At 38.2% G+C, this 23,927-nt stretch overlaps 1 protein-coding gene across 1 annotated transcript in view; it reads right to left on the minus strand.

Annotated features, from left to right (window-relative positions):
- Positions 1 to 2,074: 2,074 nt before the first annotated feature.
- The window catches only part of LOC149171354 (uncharacterized), a 42,818-nt gene continuing 20,965 nt past the window's right edge, over positions 2,075 to 23,927 (minus strand). The window contains exon 2 of the mRNA XM_089425940.1: positions 2,075 to 2,445. Coding sequence (XP_089282066.1) covers positions 2,075 to 2,445 — 371 coding nt within the window. The remainder of the gene's footprint in view (positions 2,446 to 23,927) is intronic.

The raw sequence follows: 23,927 nt of genomic DNA on the forward strand, positions 1-23,927 counted from the left end.
GCTAAGATAAGCATAAATTGATGCCAACCTTAATATTAAATGGAAAATGATATACCTACCTATCACCAAAATAATTTTATTATATAGAATCTACACAAATCTTTTTGGGAAGAAAAATGAAGAGCTAATTAAATGAAAAAATTGAACTCCTAAATCTATCTTTGTTGCATCCCACCCATAACTTTTAGATGTGTGTGCGTGAGAGAGAGACCCAACCACATGCTTGCATAGAAATAGTGAAATGGTCAAGAACATTCACAATGACTAATTGAGCTAACTCATTGGACTAATTGCAATTTTGTGTATATGTGTGTGTGTTTAATACTCTGATAAAAAGACAAACAAATTTTCATTTTGTTTTATAGTTGGTGCCCGCTCACACATCTCACCATTAATTGTAGTACAGTGAAAAGGTTTTGACAGTTATGTTATGTTATTGAGCTAACAAAAGTTTATAATCATGAATGAACAATTGCAAAAGTTTTGAGAGTGATTTCAAGTGGGATCGATGTTTAATAAACTACAACATAGCAGTTTCCCTCATTTCAAGGATGGTACCTAGGGTAAACCCTAAATTCTTCAAGTCATAAGGTGAATTCAACAACATGGATTAAATTCATCACACCAATATACTTATTAAGAAATAAATGTTTCACTTTCAAGACTTGAACCTCAGTGTGGAGGATAACACTCCTTTCAACTACCTAAACTAGACCCAACTAACTAAACAAACTACAACCTCAATGTGGAGGATAACACTTCTTTCAACTACCTAAACTAGACCCAACTAAGTAAACAAACTACAACCTGCATTAATGGCCTTTTTTTGTTATCTAGCTTTGAAAAGAAATTAAAATGGATGTAAATGATATTAAAAATGATAAATTGTTCCTGGGTTATTTTGAATCACTTAAAACTCGTTATGTGATTTACTATTGGATGATGACTTAATGAATTAGCTTATATTGTAGTGTTAAAATTTATGCCAATAATATGACTCTCATAGGAATGAGTTGTTGAATGATCCACCCATATCCACTTACTCAAGTGTACTTGGTGTACCTTTAGACAACCTTAAAACATCTTATAAAATAGAGAAGTGTGACATGCATAGATTTAGGGTGGGCGTATTGGAAATTATAAGAAAACACAAATCCTCTCTCAAACACCACACTTGTAGAACATTACATATGTATCATTGTTTCACAAAATGCATTTCTCTAAGGTGAAGATATTTTATGAAATAAGTGAAGAAATTGAATTTTTTTTTATAAAATTTATACCCTTTCACTTTGAAATGGATGTGTTATATTTCATTCACAAGCTAATCATCTTTTAACACTTTTGATAAATTAGAAAGTAAAAATGATTGGAAAATTACAATTGAAAAGAGCTATTTTCGATCCTTTGCTTTCTTCAATGTCCCTTCATGAAAAAGGTTTGAACAAAAAAACAATGTATCCAAAAATGTGGCTCAAATATAACTTGACTAAATAACTAGATTGTAAGCCCCTAAACTTAGTTCTCCATAGCATTTTTTCTCACACTATGTTCATACATTTATATCACAAATAGAAGAATTGTGAAACCATTCAATTATTTGTGTCTTAATATTCTATATGAAATTGTGTGAATAGTTCGATTACGATAAGAAATAAATAATACATAGAGTACTTTGGAAACTTGGTGCTTCAATAGAAAGTTAATCCTTATTCAACGGCTGAATTTCATATGCATTGTGAATAAAACTCTACTCTTGAGAGATTATCACTGGAAGCCAATAAATAACGACTCTTGCAAATTATTAAGACAATAACCCTTTTATGCACTTACGACTATAAATCTCACATAAACTATTGATTTTCAACCTTTAATTAAAATATACTAGTGACCCACAAAAATATCTCAATAAACAATAATGAAACTCCTCATCCTTTAAAAAAATCTGTTAATATTTCTCTCGAAAACTCCATTAAATACAACAATTGAAATCAATTTAATGATGAACATGTATTTAACTGCCTTCCACCGTACATTTTTCACCTATTTCACCCACCACCCACCCTCCTGCTTATTATTTGTAAGGTGATGCCACGCACACGTAACGTATCCAACACACCTTAACTAATTTCCGTACGTACTTCGATTGTGACTGAGAACGATCAAATGTGATTGAAATAAAGTGGATATCCTGTACGTACAATTCAATTGCAAAAACGCAAGACAAAGAAGTTGAGAACGCACCCAACGTCCTGCTTTCGAACAACCTCTGCTGTGCTGGAATAACGCCATTGGACTCGTGGCGTGCCGCCTCAGACACGTGATCCACGTCCCATGGCAGTCGCGTATTTTCGTAGAATCGCTGGCGAGAAAACTCCAACACCCTGTGACTTGGAATATGATAAAGCTGCAGTAGTACATTAGCCGCAGAGCAAATACAGAATGCTGTAATTTGGATTCAAAACTATTTCCAATTGAATTTATTCGGTTACATATATGCTTTCTTGATTGGGATTATAACCTAGCTTCATATCATATATCTAAAGATATGGATCGATTCAAGATTATGTTCTGGTCATCCATATGAATGGACACCCTATGTCAAAAATTATGAAATTTTTCATGACTTTTTATGATCTTTGAAGGCTTTGCGGTTGGTGAATAGCTCTGAGGGGAGGCAACAAATGTATTACCTCATTCATCAAAGGATATACCTACCATAATCTTATATGTGGAGATGGTATATCCAAGAAACCTATGAGCAAAGCCCTAAAAAGTTTACTTATATGATTTTTATATTGAAGGTGTTTTTATAATGGGTTTGGTTGAGCAAATTCAACTAATCAAAGCAGCTCATTTTCGTCGTCTTCTGTCTAACAATTTTTTACCACGTGGCAAAGGACAACGATTAGATTTTGATTTTTGACATGGATCTAGTGATATTATTATCTACTTGTTAAAATTTTCAGACGCCTAATATACTTCCAGGACTAGAATCAGTGTTTCCGGGATTCAACATTGTATCTGATTTATGTTATGATTGTAAAAACTGGTGTAACAGTTTAGAAATTGGTGTTCAGATGGTTTTAACTCAAGCGAAATAAAGAAGGTAAGTGAAATGGCCTGACATTTGTTTTGAATTGACTAATTTGTTCCTTTATGGACTATGAATTCTTTTAGCGGACATTCTCATTCTTTTGTCACTCTATAGCAATGAAGTCTGTAGTGTTCATGGAGGTGCCTTCCCTCCTGCGTATAATAATTGTTTCTAGATAAGTTTTGTTCAGTATGATGTGTTTGTTTGATTATTGGAAATGTGTTATGCCCTAACATAAAAATTGTCCAGTTCTTGGTGTTGCACTTGCATGTATGCCTTGATATTTGGCTCCCTAACCTCCTATGGTGAGTCCTACTTTCCCTCCACATCCACCAGGATATGGGTGTGATGCCCCTTCCACGGCCTCCAATTCGAGAAGTTCGTGCAACACCCCCAATTTTGAAGTTTCTTCTAGCCACAGGTTCAAATCGTGCATCAAAGGGTGTCATACCAGTTATACCTCCCACTAAGAAACCACAAACAACAATTTATGTTGGAAACATATCACCAACAATGGATAATGAATTTTTACTTTCTCTACTTGAGGTGGGTTCTGTTGATTTTATCTTTGGGCAATTTGTATTTGATCTTTGAATTTGCATTATTTGACACTAGATTGTAGTGGTAACTATTTATTCTTTGTTCTTTTATGTCATAGCTTTGTGGATCAATCAAGAGTTGGAAGTGAGCACAAGATCCAACAAATAATACCCCAAAAGGATTTGGGTTTTGCCAATTCGAGTCTACAGAAGGAGTGTTATGTGCCTTATGCCTTTTGAACAAAGTTAGTTTGGAGGGCCAAAAATTATTGGTATGAATTCTATTTTATTTTTATGAAATACGCTAAGCATTTGCAACATGTTTTGTTTTGTTGACCTTTGGCAACTTGCAATTTTTGTAGAACATGCCTTGTGCATAGTTGAAACGGTAATAACAATTGAAGTGCTCTATTGATTGTTCTCTATTTTTACCATTTGTATTTTTTACAACCATTAGGCGCTACTCACCAACTTCCTTGAATTGTTGTATTGCATCTTGCAAATTTTCGTTTACAATGGTAGATCTTATAGTAAATACATGAAGTAAACATCACCACCTTCTCCCTTGAACTGTTATGACATCAATTAGGTCTTGCATCCATTATCCTTTCAATTACAAGTAAATACATGAAATAAACATGACAATAACCAGACATATAACCATGCTTATAACCAACATTAAACCATGAAAATAACAGAGATATAACAACCATTAAATCCACATATAAACAAGTACAAAAGCAAGAGAACTTAGCTTTCATTAATCATAGGCAAATCCGACCAGGTTCGGGACTTCCATGTACCACCCGAACGTAGACATGGCTGAACCAAATCTTTCTTTCAACTAGTCACCCCCTACCGTATTCTAACCATGAATGTGGGATCTCGTGGATAAACCAATCCAAAAACAACCAAGGGAATCCAGAGGTTAAACCACTTCCACCCTCACCAAACCATGATCACAGCAAAATTGGTGCTCTGATAATAAAACCGAACTAAACTTGGAATGCCATCCAGAATCCATCACTATCCTTGAGGAATTTTCATCTCCTTGTCTCTCAGGCTTTACCGCAATCTAATCCCGGATCACTAGGCCCTAAACTGAGACTAGTCTCTCAGGTTTTACCACAATCCAAACTCAGATCACTAGGCCCTAAATTGAGACTCCTCCCTTACGGTTTACCATGTATCCCACCAAAACTAGTCAATGGATTCCTAGGCCTTTGGGAATGAACCTTGAGACTGCCTCTTCCCTGGATTCCGAAATCCATCTGGAAAAACCAAAGCTCAAAACTGAGATAAACATCCCAACACACCATGACATTCGAAAAAGGTAAGGATAGGTTGAAAACCACTATCATAACCCGACAAAACCATGCCACCGACAACAAGAGAACCATACACCAACATGCAAATCCATGCATGTCAAAACTAGCTAGGAAATCACACATACAATACGTTACCGACAAGTATTCATGTTGAATTTTCCTAATCCTGATCTTCCTTCCTTGATCCTTGCTTTCCTTCCTTTCCCTTTACTTGATTTTCCTTCCTTGATTTAAAGCTAGAGTGCTCCAAGAAAATTCTAAGTGACCAAGAGTGAGAGAGAGAGAGGATAATGAGAGAGCTTCATAACTGAACTGACCAAGCCTGTCAACTGATCCTCGGAATCCTTTTTATCAATGAGGCCTCTATTTTCTTAAATTTCCATTATTTTCCTTAATTTCCTCTTCACATGCAACCTGTGACCTTTCACCTCCCTTTTCTCCTATTTTCCTTTATTTTCATAAATAAGTGTGCCAAAAATGTCTTTTTTTCCTTTTTAATGTCTTTACCAAATTCCTTTAGCCATAAACACATCCAATGAAGCCCACTAGGATATCTTTTCCCAACATTCAACTTGGAATACATGTCCCTTACCTATGGTCTTATTTTTTGCCTTTATTTGCTTTTATGACATGAACTTTTAACCAGGGTTGTTATAGAACCCTCCCCCTTGGGGAACACCACCCTTGGTGTTAAACCACACCAAGGACTTAGTAAAATCACTGAAAAGAAAACATATTGCCCATGGAGCTTTATAACTTAGCTTGTTGTAGTGCTTACAGAGAATGCCCTGCTTAAAAGAAAAACATCATGACAACATGACAACATACCGCATATTGGAGCTTTATATACACATATGCAAATTTGCTAAACCAACAAATAAAACGATACAATTCTTGCATCCACAACAAGGGAATCTATAGGCTCACACCTCCACCCTCAAAGTAATACCAGGATTCACCTCCTTCTCAGGAAGTCCAGAATCCACTGCCACAGTCAAACTGCATCCAATGTTGAGCACTATAATCTTGTGCCACTTGTCCTCTCAGCGAACAGTTACCGACTCATTGTTCCAGGGTGCACTCCCAATGTGCATTTGATTCCATCTGGTAATGCTAATGACCAAAACAAATATATCCTTGACCTTCCCTTCTCTGCTACATAGTCCCTCGGGAAATCCGGTCACCCCCTTCCATGCAGTCACTCACCTTCGAAGTTCTCCAACATCCTCTATCACTGGCGATCCATCCCTTGGCAAAGCTTCCTCGCATCAGAAGGTCAACAACCAAGGCATATACCTACCTCAAACCATCATACTGGTCATAGCATGCTCATAGAAATCAATGGAGATATTGGGTACCAGTGTCCCACAATGGCCCTGCTCCTGAAGTGCTTTACCAACATACTTCTGCATGTTTCAATTCCTTTTGTTGTTGTTGCTAATTCTTGTAGTCGGTTTCAATCACTCAACCGGGCATTTCCGTGCTTCCTGTACCAAGCACATAACTTCCATTAGATTCAAAATAAATTGAAATAACTTCAAATCATACCTCATTGGTGGCTCATCAATAAGGTATACTTGCAATTATGTTTGATTCCTGTCACATCAAGTCAAACTAGCATCTTTGACCAAATCATCATGTATAATTATATCACATTAGGCTAGCTTAAAACACAACCATCATAGATCAAAATCATAAATCACATGTAACCATCATAAACTAGAATCATAATTCACACACATAATAAAACTAAAATAAAATATTGATACTTATCATTTAATCAATCCTTAGCTTCTACCTTTGTCTTTATTCCGTACGCACTCCGAATCAGTTTCCACACTCGACAAACACCCAGTGCCTTCTCCTCAACCATGTGCACATACACATAGTGTGCATCACACACATACAACCACACATGACTTACAACACCATGCAATACATGCACATATACCTGACATACAATGCATACACCTACACAACACCACATGTACATAGCACTACATATCCAACATGCACATAGCACAATCTATGCCCAGCACTGCATATGCAATATTCACACAACACTCTCTATACCACCATGTACATAACATTGGATGACAACATGTACACACACTATATATACACAACACCACATGCGCACAACATCATGGATGCAACATGTACAACATATACAATATATGCACAATAGTAGTACCACACATCCAAAACCACACTGTTTCTACCAAGCAACCTTGCTTCTAATGTCTCTCCGCCATCCATGCTTATCCTAGCATGTCACGCATCACGGTGTTTTCATTTCGCTGATGTATCTCTGAATGTTAGTCTAGCCATAACATAAACATAGACATAATATAATCACATAAATCAATTCATGTCCACGTGACTGACCTCAGAGATCTGTCAGACTACCCTTCCCACTTGATTTCTCATGAACCAGGAATCTCTTCATGCCGTTCACCTACATAAGCAATCATTGCTCCACAAGAACAATTCCTAATGACCATGTCATATAGTGACATAGATACATACATATATATAAAATTAGGACAAAGCCATCATGATCTTGTCAGAAAATGACATACATACATACATACCTACATGTATACCTATATATACATCGACACAATCATGATCACAACATAATTACCAGATATCATAAGGTCAAGGTTACGACATACATACATGTATACCTATATACACATCGACACAATCATGATCACAACATAATTACCAGATATCATAAGGTCAAGGTTAAGAGAACTTCCTTCATCTGTGCAACGCATGTACAACATCGAAAACAACAATTCCCAACGTAGCTAAGGCATTTGACACCTCAAAACTATTTACTTTACCTTTCCTGATTACTTTTCTCATGATTGTTTTGTCATCATGCATTTACACCAATGAACCCAACCAATCCAACTAGTTGTTATACACTTGCCTTCAACTGCTCTTATACATGCATTGAGCTTCGTCCATGCCTTACATCACTCGTTGGGTTTCATTCAGCTCTCCCTAGGCTCCATTAACTTTCCTCTTTCCCAACCAATTCCCCATACCTCAAACATAAAAAGCGAGACAAAAACAAACAAGAAGAAAACCATGGCAAACCAACAACAATATGACACCACAACCAAAGTGGCATGGCCATGCACAAGACACAAACAAAACCACAATCAAGCACAACAAATCACCAAAAGACAAAAAACAGAAGACTAACAACAAACACCATGAATTAATCCCCATGGTTCCCAATGCTTCCAAGGAAAATCTCAACCTGAGCCTTCTTCAATATTCCATGTGAATTCCTTTTCCATGCAATCCCTGTATCATATTTCCATAACACATAGTTGTCAGTGCTTAAATAAACATAATAATACATTGGTTACCTTACCTTGTTGTTCCAAGCACATTGCTTGCAACTGAACACATCCATGCCATCTCTCAAAGGACTCCAATTCCCTTGACAGATCCACATGTAACTAGAGACTAATTAATGTACCTATCAAATACAAGTTCATGAATCTAGCACATATCCACATAATGTCAGATAATATTAAGGTTAAGAAGACTTATTGTATGTAAAGCATTCATTTGTTTGGAATTAGGGTTTCCAAAGGAATTCCTGCCCAATTCCTTTCTTTGACTTTTTCCTTGTCGCAATTGAGTGTTACTATACATTGTCACATCACCTAACTGTTAATTACATAAACACATCAACTATTACCTTGTCATGCTAATACCAAGCATGTTTCTTTCACTGTTTACACATACCAAACACATGTTCCAAATATCAAGACAATCATATCTATCAATTTGAAATCAACCTTTACCAAGACTAGCAATCATGTCATAATTCATAGTCAACTCATATTCATTAGACATAATACTAAAACTGTCACCTATTGCACTCAAGTACATGTCAACTATCTCAACACATGTGTTAGTACAATCATCTTGAAACAAGATCATTCATTCAGGAAATCCTACAGACACATACTCATATCTCGCAAGTAATCAAACATTCAGCAACAAATAGGTGGCATAATAGACACCAACACTCAAACACCAATTAAACGACATAATCAAACATTCAAGCACAAAGTATACGACATAAGAAAGCTGATACCTTAATGTATCTTAGGGGATGCTACCTTGTCTACACAATCAATCCAGACTAGCATGATATAAATTCACGACATATGAACTCAAAAATAAATAAGGTCATGATATCCATAATAGTCACTAGCTAACATGTTCACATCATAAACTCATAAACATTTGTCATTTATGCATAGCAATCACATATGAACGATCAGTCTAGATTAGTACAACACAATGTCACAAATAGGTCGACTCATACATGAATGTCATAACCCTAACCATCTGCATAGGCCAATCCAATTCAACATGATATATATAACATCAAGGTATTAATGCTATAACTCTAATCATCAAGTTACTAGCATATAACAGCAAGAATTTATGTATCATGCTCATCAACAACATATAACCTAATCATCAAGCAAACTATCATATAACAACAAGAAGTTAACCTATAACATGTTCATCAACAACTTATAACATAATCATCAAGTTATCTAACATAAAACAAAAAGAGCAATGCATACAACCACATGTTACTACCACTCATGACTATCTGACACATGTGCACATGAATACACTAATCAACTAGCATCTATCATGTATGTAACCATAACATCAATAGACATGTACATAAACCTAATATATATAACCCTAATGCATGTAACAATCCATTAACTAACATACCTGCATGCCCAACATACAATACATGTATGACGATTTGCTCTTGCCCCAAGGTCTAATGTCGCAGCCTCGTTCTGATGATCTGCATCTCCTGCTCTATCTCAACCAACACATTAGCCTCATAACAAACCAATAACATCATGATGAGCTAATTTCATACAATGACCTCATGCACAACAACCTTCACCATGAAAATGCATGCATAACAACATATAGACACTGACATGCATAAAAAATTCATATACAACCATACACTCATGACGACACATTCCACGACAACACCATCAACCTTCACATGGTGACATCACTACAACCATGATCATCACCATGCAAATGAAACAAGCACATGTACTACGAGCATAATCAACACATATTCAATCAACATGAATGCATGACCAACACACTGCCCATCTAGTCCGAGGGATGAACCATGCTCTGATACCACTCTGCGGTATCAGATATGACCCAAAGAGAGCGCAACCTGCTCTGATACCAATCTATAACCACCCTCCTCCCACATCTACCTAAGTAGCCGTCTAACCTGGGTAAACATGTGACGAGAAGCTACTATGATATGATTCAACCTCCTAGGTGACCTTAAGGAAGTGGAATCGACAGAAACACATCAAACATACCTTCCACATCAGCAAAAACACTCTCAGGAACTATCCCAACCACTCAGGCATCCTACCCCTGGGTCCCACTGATTTTTTAGACCTCTTGACCTCTATATGCTCTCATGCTATGGGCATGCCAACATCCAAGGACCTCTGGATGCTCCCACAAGCATGCATTCTTGCATCCAAGGACTTTTCCTGGCAGACCTGTGCCAGCATCCGTGGAATTTAAGGCACTTTTCTAGCCCATAATTCTGACCACTTCCGAAAACTTGTTGTAACTTCCCAAATCCATTAAATACATGATGATAAGACTAATAAACCAAAAATCAAATTCAAGGCTAGGCCTGACCATACCCAACCGGGACTGACATTATGTCAAACACTTGGCATCAATGCAACCTACAGGTCTGGGATACAAGACAAAGTAGGAATGGCTGGAAACCCTTTTGAAACATGACAAGAAGGATCACCGCCTTCTCCCTTGAACTGTTATGACATCAATTAGGTCTTTCATCCATTATCCTTTCAGTTACAAGTAAACACATGAAATAACTATGACAATAACCAATCATATATCCATGCTTATAACTAGCATTAAACCATGAAAATAACAGATATATAACAATGATTAAATCCACATATAAACAATTATAAAAGCAAGAGAAATTGGCTTTCATTAATCTTAGGAAAATATGACCAGGTTCGGGACTTCCACGTACTACCCGACCATAGACATGGCTACACCAAATCTTTCTTTTAGCCAGTCACACCTGTGCCATATCCAAGCATGAATGTGGGATCTCATGGATAAACCAATCCAAAAACAACCAAGGGAATCTAGAGGTTAAACCACCTCGACCCTCACCAAACCTGATCACACCAAAACTGGTGCTCCGATCACAAAACTGAATCGAACTTGGAATGCCATCCGGGATCCATCACTATCCTTGAGGAATTTTTCGTCGCCTTGTCTCTCAGGCTTTACTACAATCTATTCCTGGATCACTAGTCCCTAAACCGAGATCAGTGTCTCAGTATTTACTGCAATTCAAACCTGGATCACTAGGCCCTAAATCAAGACTCCTCCCTTATGCTTTACCATGTATCCCGCCAAAACCGGTTGAGGGATTCCTAGGCCTTTTGGAATGAACCTTGAGACCACCTCCGCCCCGTATTTCGAAATCCATCTGGCAAATCCAAAGCTCAAAACTGAGATAAACATCCCAACACACCATGTTATCTGGAAAAGGAAAGGCTAGGCTGAAAACCATTTTCATATCTCGACAAAACCATGCCACTGATAACAAGAGAACCATACACCAACATGCAAAGGCATGCATGTCAAAACTAGCTAGGAAATCACACATGAAATATGTTACCTGCAAGTTGTCTAGTCAATTTAATGTCTTAAATTGCTCTACATAAATTATCAATCCGGGTATCGTAAACTGATGAAGTGTGGTGCTCTATATGTGCTTAGTTAACCTTTTTCTTACTTCGTTGTTTTATAGTTTATGTTGTTTTTGGGGTTTTGTTCTTGTTGGTTTCCTAAAGTGTTTAATGCAAATGGAAATCCTATTCTAAGGTTTTAAGAATACTTTTAAAGTTCAAGTATGGATGTAGATTTCAAGACAAGGTTTATGTCCCTTATGGTAACTTCCAAAACTTAGCACTTCAAAAGATCTCAAAACATGTTATTAATACTTGAACAAGAATGTAAATATGCAGCTACTTAAATCAAACAAAAGATGAAATACTGATCATGAAATCACTGTCTCTGTTGCCCATTTAATTACAGAAATAAAATCTAAACTATAGCACTCAAACAAACCAAAAATTGCAAACTAATGAAAGCAAGATCAATTTACTTCACTTATAATCCGATAGCTCGCCAAGTAGCTTTTCCGGGTTAAGCCATGGCTTCGGAGATAACGTCAATAACATGAAGAATTGATGTCTAAATTACCTACTTGCAAATGAAAGTAAAATCAAGTCACTTCACTTATAATCTGATAGCTCGCTAAGTAGCTTTTCGGGGTTAAGCCATGGCTCTGGAGATAACTTCAAGAACATGAAGAACCTAATATCTAAATTACCTACTTGCAAATGAAAGTAAAATCAAGTCACTTCACTTATAATCCGATAGCTCGCCAAGTAGCTTTTCGGGGTTAAGCCATGGCTTTGGAGATAACGTCAATAACATGAAGAACCTGATATCTAATTGCAGAGATGAAATTAAATTCAAATCACTTCACTCATAATCCGATAGCTCGCCAAGTAGCTTTTCGGGGTTAAGCCATGGCTCTGGAGATAACGTCAAATGACATGAATAATTTGATATCTAAACTAACTAACAACAACAAATAAATAAGACTAAAATCAAAGCATAACTGAAATTGAAAAGCTTAAGAAAAGGTTCAGCAGAGAGGCAAATCTCATGTTACTATTTGATGCAAAAACATGTAAAGAAAAACTAATCTACAATCAACCGGTTGACCACACTTGCATGAATTAAAATTTCATCAACGGAAACTCTAATCTATCAAACTTGAAAGCAATCAAATGACATAATGAAATCAAAGCAAAATTACAAAATAAAATCTACTCTACCTTACATTCTAATGTGCTCCAGGACATCTACTTCACATCTCCTTCCACGTTGAGAACATCAAAGCTTTATTCAAACTCTTCAAAATTACAAAGTACAACAAAGCTCTCCAAAGCTTTCCAAAGCCATCAAGGAAGAACTATAAACTCCAAGCTAAGCAAAAACTAACAAGCTTAAGAACTAACAAATGAAGGAGAGAGATCTCCTATTTATACAAAAAGATGAGAAGTCATCTCATTAATGAGAGTCCATGAATCTCTCCCTCTACCTCTAGAGTCCTAATCAAAATAGGAACTGATAAGACACGTCTTCTTAGAGTTTCAATACAATTAGGAGATGTGACACATATCCTCATGATCCCATGATTATTTCCACTCAAATTTGAATTTGGCCTTAGAGTGCCACATAAGGGTCTTCTAGAAGCCTCCTTTTGACCTACACATATCAACAATCTCAACCCACTTGTTAGGTATAAGCATATGCACATTATTTTCTAATTTTTAACCAAAAATTCACTTAAAAAGGCTTAGAATTAATAAAGTTTGGAAAAACATAAATGTAGCCCAATGATAATGAAAGTGGGATGAATGTAGTGACATAGTAGTGAAATGAGGTGAAATGGAGGTGATATAATGGACATAATAGTGAAAGTGTAATGGAAATGAATGACATTTTCAAGACCCAACACAAGTATTCCTGCTGAAGTTTCCCTATCTCGCTCTTCCTTTCTTTCCCTTTGCTTGCTTTTCCTTCCTTGATCCAAAGCTAGAGTGCTCCAAAAAAACTCTAAGTGACCAAGAGTGAGAGAGAGAGAATAATGGGAGAGCTCCAAAACTGAATTGATAAGAAGTTACACTGACCAAGCCTGCCAACTGATCCTCAGAAGCCTTTTTATCAATGAGGCCTTTATTTTCTTCAATTTCCATTATTTTCCTTCATTTTCCTCCTCACATGCAATCTATGACCTTTCACCTCCCTTTTATCCTATTTTCCTTTGTTTTCATAAATAAGTGTGCGAAAAATGCATTTTTACCTTTTTAATGTCTCTGCCTTTGCCAATTTCCTTTAGCCATAAGCATATCCAGTGATGCCCACTAGGATATCTTTGCCCGACATTTAGCTTGCAATATGTGTCCCTTACTCGTGGTCTTGTTTTTTACCTTTATTTACTTTTATTACATGAACTTTGAACTAGGGTTGTTGCAATTTGTAGCATGGGCATGTGTTGTCGTTTGTATAAGAAACATTGAGAATAACAATTCCCAACTTTACCAAGGAATTTTTTATCTCAAGCCTATTTACTTTACCTTTTCTTGTTACCTTTTTCATGGTTGTCTTGTCACTGTCCATTTATGCCTAAGGACCCAACCAACCCAATTGGTTGTCACATTTTTTCTTCCTTCCTTTAGTTTCCCTCTTCTTCTTCTTCTTATTTTTTCTTCCATACAATGGGCTTCATCTGGGATTCACATTTCCTGTTAGGTTCTCCTCAGCTCTTCTCGAGCTCCATTAGTTTCCTCTTCCCCCAAAATATTCCAAGGCCCCCAAAACAAGAAGGCAAGAACAAGAAGAAGAAAACATGAAGGAAGCATAGAAGTCCAGTCGACAATGCAAGCCATAGACAAATTTGCATGGAAATGCATAAATCACAGTAAAAAATCACAAATCAAACATGAAACCCAATCGTGAAACACCAAATGCACAAATCATTTAACAGATACAATAACTCAATCACGGTGAATCTCAATATTTCCAACAATTCATAAATAAAAGCTCAACTTGAGTCTTCTTCAATATTTTATGGCAGTCCCCTTTACCCTGTAATTCCTTCCAACATGTTTCCATGTACACGCGAGTGTCAGTGCATTAATAAATAGTACCTATTGCCTCACCCTGTTGTATTGAGCACACTGCCCTGCAACTGAACACATATCTCGATTTACATATTAGCTACATGTCTCAAAATCCAAGACATAAATAATCATATTTTTATCTCAACATAAATGTTCAAAAACCAAAATTGTTATCTGCATATCCATATATCAACTCTCAAAAGATTGCAATTCCCTTGACGAGTTCAACGATAGTGGGAAACCATCTACTATGCCCAAACCAATATCATTGATTTCATTCAACCTCGGTATCGAGACCAAACAATAATTTAAATTTAGCCTTTATATCAAGGCTAGTAATCAAGGAATCTTTGATATTAAGAGAATTAATTAGAGACAATTTATCATGCCATCATTAGCCCATGCCTAATAAGGCCTTTACAAGGTTAAAATTCAGCCTTTTACCTCAAAATTATCAACCTTAATTATTACCAGTCTCTTTATCGAAACTGTCACATGCAACAACAACATCAACATATTCAATCATGTCCTCATTGTATCAGTTGTATGGCTTAGTGAGGGAATCCTCATTATGTGAAATTCTCTCTAGAGCCCGATAAGTCAAGATAGACTCCAATATCACAGTCTCATTATGTGCCACATCCTTCATTGCTTTATACTAGGAGAATACCACATACAAGAAAACCAAGTGTTTATTGAAGAAGATAGTGAAACTCAAGAGAATTCCTGTTAATTCCAGATAAGCTCTAATATTTCAGTCTCAAAGGCGATTTAAAGCCCAATAACATACACACATCTATCACTTTATAACTTGTAACTTCTCACATTTATGATATGTGTCGTAAGTATGCAGGAACTCTCACAATCCATATATATGCATGTTCTCTCCATCATGGTGCCATGCCCCAACACCTACTGGCACAAGAAGGCTATCATCACACCATTTACCTTCAAAGTGCTATGACCAGCACATGTAAACTATAATCGCCAAACATAACACTCTACAATGGAGCTACAAATCCTTTTACCTACAAGGTCTACCCATGACCCATGCCTTTAAACTCATCCAGTTCAAGTATAGAACATGAATGCCCCATCTCATAGTGAGATAATGACCCTTACAAGTCTTGTCTAACAATTTTCATAGGCCACACCTTGTTCCTTAGCAAGCAAGGTTTTAACCACAAGAACAATCCTTCATAAGGTAAACTCGACATTAAAATATGAACTATATTTGAATCCAATGAGGTTCTTGGCCTCGACAACATACAAACCATGGGATCTCCATATCCCAACCATCACATAGTACCTATGTCTATCACCTAGTGGACTAGGCAGCGCTATGTAGAATAGACATCACACATGAATTCTTCCCCGATCTCTCATATTGCATGAACATTCTCATGCATAATTGTTCCAAGCATGTAAGATCACGTCACCCAGCCAATGGTGATTTTATGCTACAAGTAACGATACTCACCACCCTATAGGAAATTATGTAAAATGAAAGAAAAGACAAACTTCCAAGGTCACAACCACTGGTTGTCCAGACCTTCAAGATGCCAGATAGCAAGCACGTACATGCACTAATTTAATTACAAACTGAATTTTAACACCCAAACATTTGTTTAGTTAATTTCCTAGAAATCATGATGAAACCCCTTTGTGGGAACTCTGTTGTCACATGCCAATGATAGAGCCCATCTAGTCCAAGTGTTGAACCTGTATGATATGATACCACATGTAAACACCCCACCTTATTCTCAGTGAAGTGTTCACTTACTAATCTAATCTCCCAAGTACAACTTGAGAAATGGGATTAAAAAAAAACTTTTATTTTGACTCTTCAAAAACTGCTTTAGATGTCATTATCGTGTTTGTCTCGACGAGACAATTGCATTCACAAAAATTTCATCCAATTTGGACTTTGGAATATTAAGTTGTATCCTTTTAAATTTTTATTCATTTTTATTTGGCATATTTATCTTTACTACCGTGCAACACCCACGTGGGCTCCATGTGGTGCCACGTGGCATATCTCTCTATTGTTGCTTGGTAGAAGCTCTTGGGAATCCTTGGACTCATGGGCATGTAGTGATCCAAGATCTTTTACTTACAGATGCATCAAAATTTCATATAATAGAGTTAATTAACCATGGAACTTTAAAAAAGCACATAACAATGCGGAAATAGTCAGAAGAACACAAAAACCATGACACAATTATTTGATTATGGAGTTCGTCCAATTTGGACTACGTCTTCGGGCCCTACTCAATAGTGGGGAGGCCTTCTTTTTATTAATGGCATAAAAGAGATAAAAGTACAACAAAAAGAAATTACAACCCTTATACCTCCAAGCTAATAGACGGGCAGGGAATGGAGAGCCCAACTTTGAAAATAGACATAACCACTGAACTCCTGGCAAGAAAAAGTGCAAAAATGCCTATCCAAACTCTCAATTTAGATAATCAGACCTTCTGCAACCTTCTCGGAACCTCCCTGCTACTCAAGGCGAGGTTCTAACCTGCTGCTAGGGGTCACGGTCTGCTGCATACAATAGAATCTGAGTTTCGGCCAATCCTCCCTGCCTTTCTCTAACACAACAGTCATATATATATACATACATACATACATACATACATACATATATATATATATATATAAGATCATGGCGGCATCCCTCAAAATTGGGGCAGTTCCAACATAATACTCAAAGTTAGCAGGCATAAGGATTCATGACAACAACCCTTCCACAATAGAAAAGCCAATATCAAATAAAACAACCCATTACAACAAAGCATGACTCTCGGCGGCGGGTTCATCGGTGGTTCCAGCTTATCGACGGACAATCCAATGCCCGGACACAACATCCTGCGATAACTATGGACTCGACAGGAAGATTCACCATATAACATAATGTCTTCGCGTCCGACTGATCCAGGTGGATGTTCAGATACAATGGCATGGAAAATCCCAAAATTCAAAGTGGCAGAAAAGCAAGGATCCTGACATCATATCGAAGTGCTCGTCACCCGGATTCCAATGGTGTGAACGACACTCCAATCTGAGTTCGGATGATGAAGTTGTGGTAGAAAGAATTTGTCTTAGTTCCTTTGAAAAATGAGGCTTTTTCTTATAAAAATGGGTTTTTAGCCTTATGAAGGCAAATCACAATTGGAGGGTCCAGAGGGGCAGACTTAAGAAGTAGTAGCAGAACCTCCGATCAACGATCTCCAACTAAATCGCAATCGGGGCAGGCAATTGGCGATATCGGGATGGAGCGGTCAGAACTGGGCATAGCTGACTTGCAATCACGATCGGCAGGACCAAGGACTAGGCCCCCTGAGCTGCAGCGATGCAATATGCCGATCCGATCAGGCCGATGTGATACGCCAATATCGGCGATCAGTGATCGACGATCGGTGGATCCCCGGGATAAAGGGCCACTGAATGAGCGATATGCCGATTGCGATATGGGGGTCAGACCCGATGGGTCTATCAGCCTGATTTAATGGAATGTGAAGTCCGACCTAAAGGCTTTTGGTCGGATTTTCTTATGTTTCCATGTATTATCAGTTCAAACGGAAAAAGGCCTATTATTAAGGTTTGTTGCGCCCGCCGACCCTTCCATCTAAACGGCCTCTATTATAAACAAAACAAATCCGATTTTTAAGCGACATTCTACTATAAATCCTAAGGCAAGCAGCAAGCACGGGGGAAAGGATTTTCAGCACACAGTTCGAGGCAGGAGAGTTTTCAGGAGGGCCGATAGTGTATTTTGTCTGATTTGGACAAATCTTATATGTTTTCAGCCCCTTTCATTGCCACAGACGCATTGGTGCTGTCCATTTCTCCATCTGAGGTCTCCATTTCACAGCCATTGTCCAGAATGGAGGTATAGCCTCTTTTTATGTAAACTGATGAATGTATTCTCTTCTTTTCATGCCATTTAATATATGAAGGCCTCCCCATTGATCGAGCAGGGCCCGGAGATGTAGTCCGAGTTGGACGAACTCCGTTATCAAGTCTTGTTGTCTTCTTGTCGTGCCTTTATGTGTTCCTTCTTCTTTTATGTGTGCACATTAGATTTCTGTGTTAAGCTGCAATTTTTACATGTGATTCTTTCCATACATCTATAAGCAAAAGATCCCTGGATCAAGTGGTATCAGAGCAGGTCTTTTTAGATGTGAATTGCATGTTTGTATGCTAACAAGAGATAGACTCCGAAGAGGCGAAGGGGAATTAGAGCCTTTCGATCCCGAAGCAGGGCGTGCACATCGAAGGAGAAACATGGCAGAAGATGAAGCTCATCTTGAAGAGGAGCGCAATTTCCGCAAGACCTTCTATTTGATGGCAGAGAATATCAGTGAGTTGGTTCTAAGGCTAGAGAAAGCAAAGGAGAGAAACCTAGAAGAACAAGGTTCAACACATGGGAATGGTGGAGAAGAACCCCCTCCTTCTCCTTCAGCGAGTGAAGCTTCTCCTTCCTCTCACCACCATAATCGTAGAAATTCAAAGGATGCATCTAAGAAACCTTTCTTTAAATTAGATGTTAATTTGATCTTCCCATATTTAATGGTGAAAGTAACGCAAAGAAGCTTAATAATTGGATTAGGCAGATTGAGGTCTACTGCAGGATTCAGCAGATCATGGAGGATGAGGCAAAGATTCAGTTGGCCTCTCTACGACTGAGCAACACAGCTCTCGTTTGGTGGGAGAGAAAATTGCAGCACAGTAAGAATGTGGGTAACCTCTTTTCCTCATGGCCTGATTTTGTTTCTGCGTTAAAGGAACAGTTTTATCCTTTAGGATACAAGCAAAAAACTTATTGGTATTATTTAAGACAAGGCAAAGATCAGGGTGTTCAGAGTTTTATAGAGGAGTTTAGAAAGCAAACACTGAATTTGGGTATTGCACTTGATACACCTGAAGTTGTAACTAAGTATATTGGCTCATTGCATAGCTACATTAGGCATTCATTGTTGTTGCTTGAACCAACCACTATTGGCGCAGCCAACGTAAAGGAAATTCATATTGAGAATAGGGGCAAAAATGAAAGAGATGATCATTCCAGAAAACCACCGTTCAAACCTCCCAATGGCAAATCTAAAGCAAAATGGAAGGGAAAGGAGAAGAAGACGACAACAGCCAAAGAAGGAGAAAGGTCGTATTGCAATCACTGCAAAAAGGAAGGCCATGATGACGATCACTGTTGGAAGCAACACCCAGAAAAGCGTCCAAAGAAGTATGGAGGAAAAGGGAAGTAGAAGACAGTGGCGACTGTGCAGCAGGACCTTGGATCGGATTCCAGAGATGAAGCGTTGATCACAGCAGCAGGAACAAAAGGTACTCTTACACCTCATGTTAATTCTGAATCGCATGAAGGCACCAGTTCTGTAAATGAGTCCCTTCCTAATGACCGAAAGCGAATTGAACTGTTTCATATCAGAGTTGTTGTAAATCATACTAAAGTTGAAACTCTGTTTGATACTGGATCCCAAGCAAACTTAATTGCAGAATCCCTGGTAAAGAAACTCGGCTTAGAAACAAAACCACACCCGAAACCTTACCCGCTTGGATGGATACATGATAAAGCAAAACTGAATGTAACCAAACAGTGTAAAGTCAAATTTGTGATCGCTTCTAAGCTAGTGGACAAAGTAGAACTGATTGTAATACCATTAGATATATGTGGCATGGTGTTAGGGAGCCCATATCTGTATCATAGAAAGGCATTCTTCTTTCGTCACGAAAACAAATACCAAATCAAAAAAGATGGGGTAGAATATATAGTAAGGGCTCATCAAAATAAAATCAATGCCACCCTTGTAAGCGCTAGAGAAATGAAAACACAGGTGAATTCCAGTAAGGTTTGCATGCTTATGGTTGTTTGGGAAAAAGAGGCAGAATTCGCTGATGCTTCCAGGGTTGCGATCAGGAACATAAACAAGAATTATTTGAATTAATTTCTAATTATGATGCGCTATTTTAGGAACCAAAGGGATTACCTCTGAAGAGGGAAATCCAACATGAAATCCAATTGCAGCATGATGCTCCTTTGCCAAATATTGGCATGTACGAGATGTCGACCATTGAGATGGAGGAAATCAAGAAAAAGGTGCAAGAATTGCTGGACCAAGGAGTCATCAGGCCGAGCACTTCTCCGTGCGGATCACCAATTATCTTAGCCCCAAAGAAAGACAACACATGGAGGATGTGCGTGGATTACCGCACGCTAAACAAGATCACGTTGAAAAATCGCTACCCTCTTCCACACATTGATGACTTATTAGATCAGTTAAAGACTGTTGTTTATTTCACCAAATTGGATTTGCGCAGTGGTTATCACCAAGTTCGAATTGCAGAGCAGGACGTATGGAAAACCACCTTCAAGACCAAACAGGGGTTGTTCGAATGGATGGTGATGCCATTCGGACTTTGCAACGCTCCAGCCACTTTTATGAGGGTCATGAATGATCCAAAAATGGATCCTAGATAAACCTCTAAGTCTAAAAGACTTCATGCAAGAGGTGAAAGGTGCCAAATGGCACAAATCCTTTGTAAATCAGAGGAAAATGAAAATTGCAGGCTTCCCTTAGAAATAGTCTCATTGCAGAGATCTTCTCATTCTAAATCCAACGCAACTTGAATGGGAGAAAACAGACTTCAGATGAAGAAGTTATCATGAAAAGAAGCTCCCCTTGTTCCTTTGAAAATGAGGCAAATTCTTTGGAAAATGGGCTTAAGGCCTTAACGAAGGAAATCGCATCGGAGAAGCCAAGCGGAAGTTTTATCAGACCTTAAGCCTCAAGCAATTGCGATATGTGATCGCTGCAATATCGCATCGCAATGTTCCATTGAACGTTGAAAGGACCCTGAGCTGTTTACATATGCGATAGCGATACGCCGATGCGATCGGCGATCAGATCACACAATAAAAAGGGCTGTTAACAATGCGATAACGCCGACATGCGATATGCGATTGGCGATCGGAGGAGCAGAGCACCAGGCCTTAGACCCATGTGAGATGCGATGGTGTGATCACCGAAATCAGCAGATTGCAATCAGAGCATTACATTGGAGCGGGGCCACATATGTTATATATATGTGATAAGTGATCAACCGAACCCGATGGAAAAATAGGCACTATCTCATAAGATTTGAGATCTGCCAAATGCCATTTTCAAAGTATTTACGCATATTTCATTGTTTAACGAAATACAAAGGGGCAGCCCAATTGCGATATGCGATAGGGATTCCCAGGCAGACTTGATGGCGCTATAAAGCGGGGATTTAAGAATTTCAAGTCTGGGAACAATGTTCTCTGCGGATTTTTCGTGTAATGGCAGTGTTCTCTATGTAAACACAGAGCGACCATTATGGAAGGATCCAAAGCGCCAATAGACCCCTTCCGTTACCAAATAGGTGGAATTTATCCCTGAGGGCATTTAGCAATGATTTCTAACGTCCAGAGACGGGATTTGAACAGACTGTGGCAGGAAGACAGAGAGCCAAAAGGGAGAACCAACAAGCAGCGTGTTTTGGCTTTTAAGCCATGAATGCCAAAGAAAGAGTGTTGTTGAGTTATTGTTGGTGGCCAAGTTGTTGTTTGTTGCTAAATGCTAAAATTAATAGCAGCAGAGAAGCGAAAAGCAGCTGAGGGAGCCTTTGGGGCCACTTGAAGTTCAAGTGAAAAGCTAGAGAGTGTGAAGGCTGCAGAAGGCAGAAAGAAGCTAGAGCAGGAGAGCCAAAGAGCCAAGAGCCCGAACCAAAGAGCCAAGAGTCAGAGCTAAGAGCCAGATTCAGAGCCAAGAGCCAGAACCAAGAGCTAAAGAGCTAGAGCCAAAAGCCGAAGCTTCAAGAGCCAGAAGGGATAAAATGGTATCTGAACCCACTGTTTTTGTACAGAATAACAGGAGTTGAGTCAAAGACTTGTAAAAAAACTTGCACCATAATCCCAGAGAGCCTAGTTGAATTAACTAGAGCTCACGAAGATGTAGCCCAAGAGTTGTAGGTGAACTCCAAATTAATTTGTTGTCTTATGTGTCTGTTTTTACTGCTGCTTTATTTACTGTTATATGCATTTGTATATCAGTTTCAACACATTAATTTCCAACATTTAACAGTAAAAAAGAAATACAAGCATGCACCCATATTTTCAAGCATTTCTTAATTCTGCATTGGTCAATCAAATAGACTTGGGAATATTCAAGCTTTGTAAGTGGGAGAGGTTCTTGTAAGTTAGACAAGAAGCCTAAGTGCCCCATTTTCAGATCAGGTGGTATCAGAGCTTAAGATTGATTAACCACATCTTTAAGAAGGTTATATTATAATGCTTGATTGACAGAGCAAAGACTGCTTGTCTGAAAGGGGTTTGAACAGTAAGAGGCTGATTGTATGCTTGTTTTTCACATTGACTATTTTCTGAGTTTGCAGAAGTGAAGGGAAAGCTATTGATATCTCAGTCCAGGAAGGACAAGAAGGAGAAGGGATGAAGGCATTCTTCTATCCCAAAGGACCTCAAGGCAATCCAAAGCACAAGAGGTTTGTTGCAAGAGGTTGCTTAAATAAGCTCTTTATTTATCTTGTTGAAGTTTTTCTTGTTCATGGGCATAATGACAACTTCTACAAGTGGGTCCTCAAATTCTGCTCTCTTCACAAGACTCTTTGATGAAGACATGAAGCAAGATTTGTCCACCATGATGGATATGGTGAGAGAAATGTATGAGGATGGAAGGAAGAGTAGCATGCTTAAAAAGCAGTGGAATTCCATGAGGGAAGAGAAGTAGTTGCTTGCTGACAAATTGCAGGAAATGGAGAGGCAACTTCATATTGCAAAAATGAACCTGAAGAGGATGCAGGAGTTGGAAACACAACTTTTTGTTGCCCAAGAAGCCTTAGTCAAGTATCAGCTTGAAGAAGAGGTAAGCCATTCCAGTTTGTCTTCAAATTCTTCTGAGAATGCTTATATTGGTTCTTTTGAAAAACATACTAAAGGCATAGGTTCCAAGCTAATGTCCAAGATGGGCTTTGAAGGAAAGGGCTTGGGAAAGCATGCACAAGGTATTTTTGAACTAATAATGATTGAGGAAAG

The sequence above is a fragment of the Pinus tabuliformis genome, chromosome 4_2 (assembly GCF_031772625.1).
Source record: "Pinus tabuliformis cultivar Carrire ecotype Pingquan chromosome 4_2, CPIR1, whole genome shotgun sequence".
NCBI lineage: Eukaryota > Viridiplantae > Streptophyta > Pinopsida > Pinales > Pinaceae > Pinus > Pinus tabuliformis.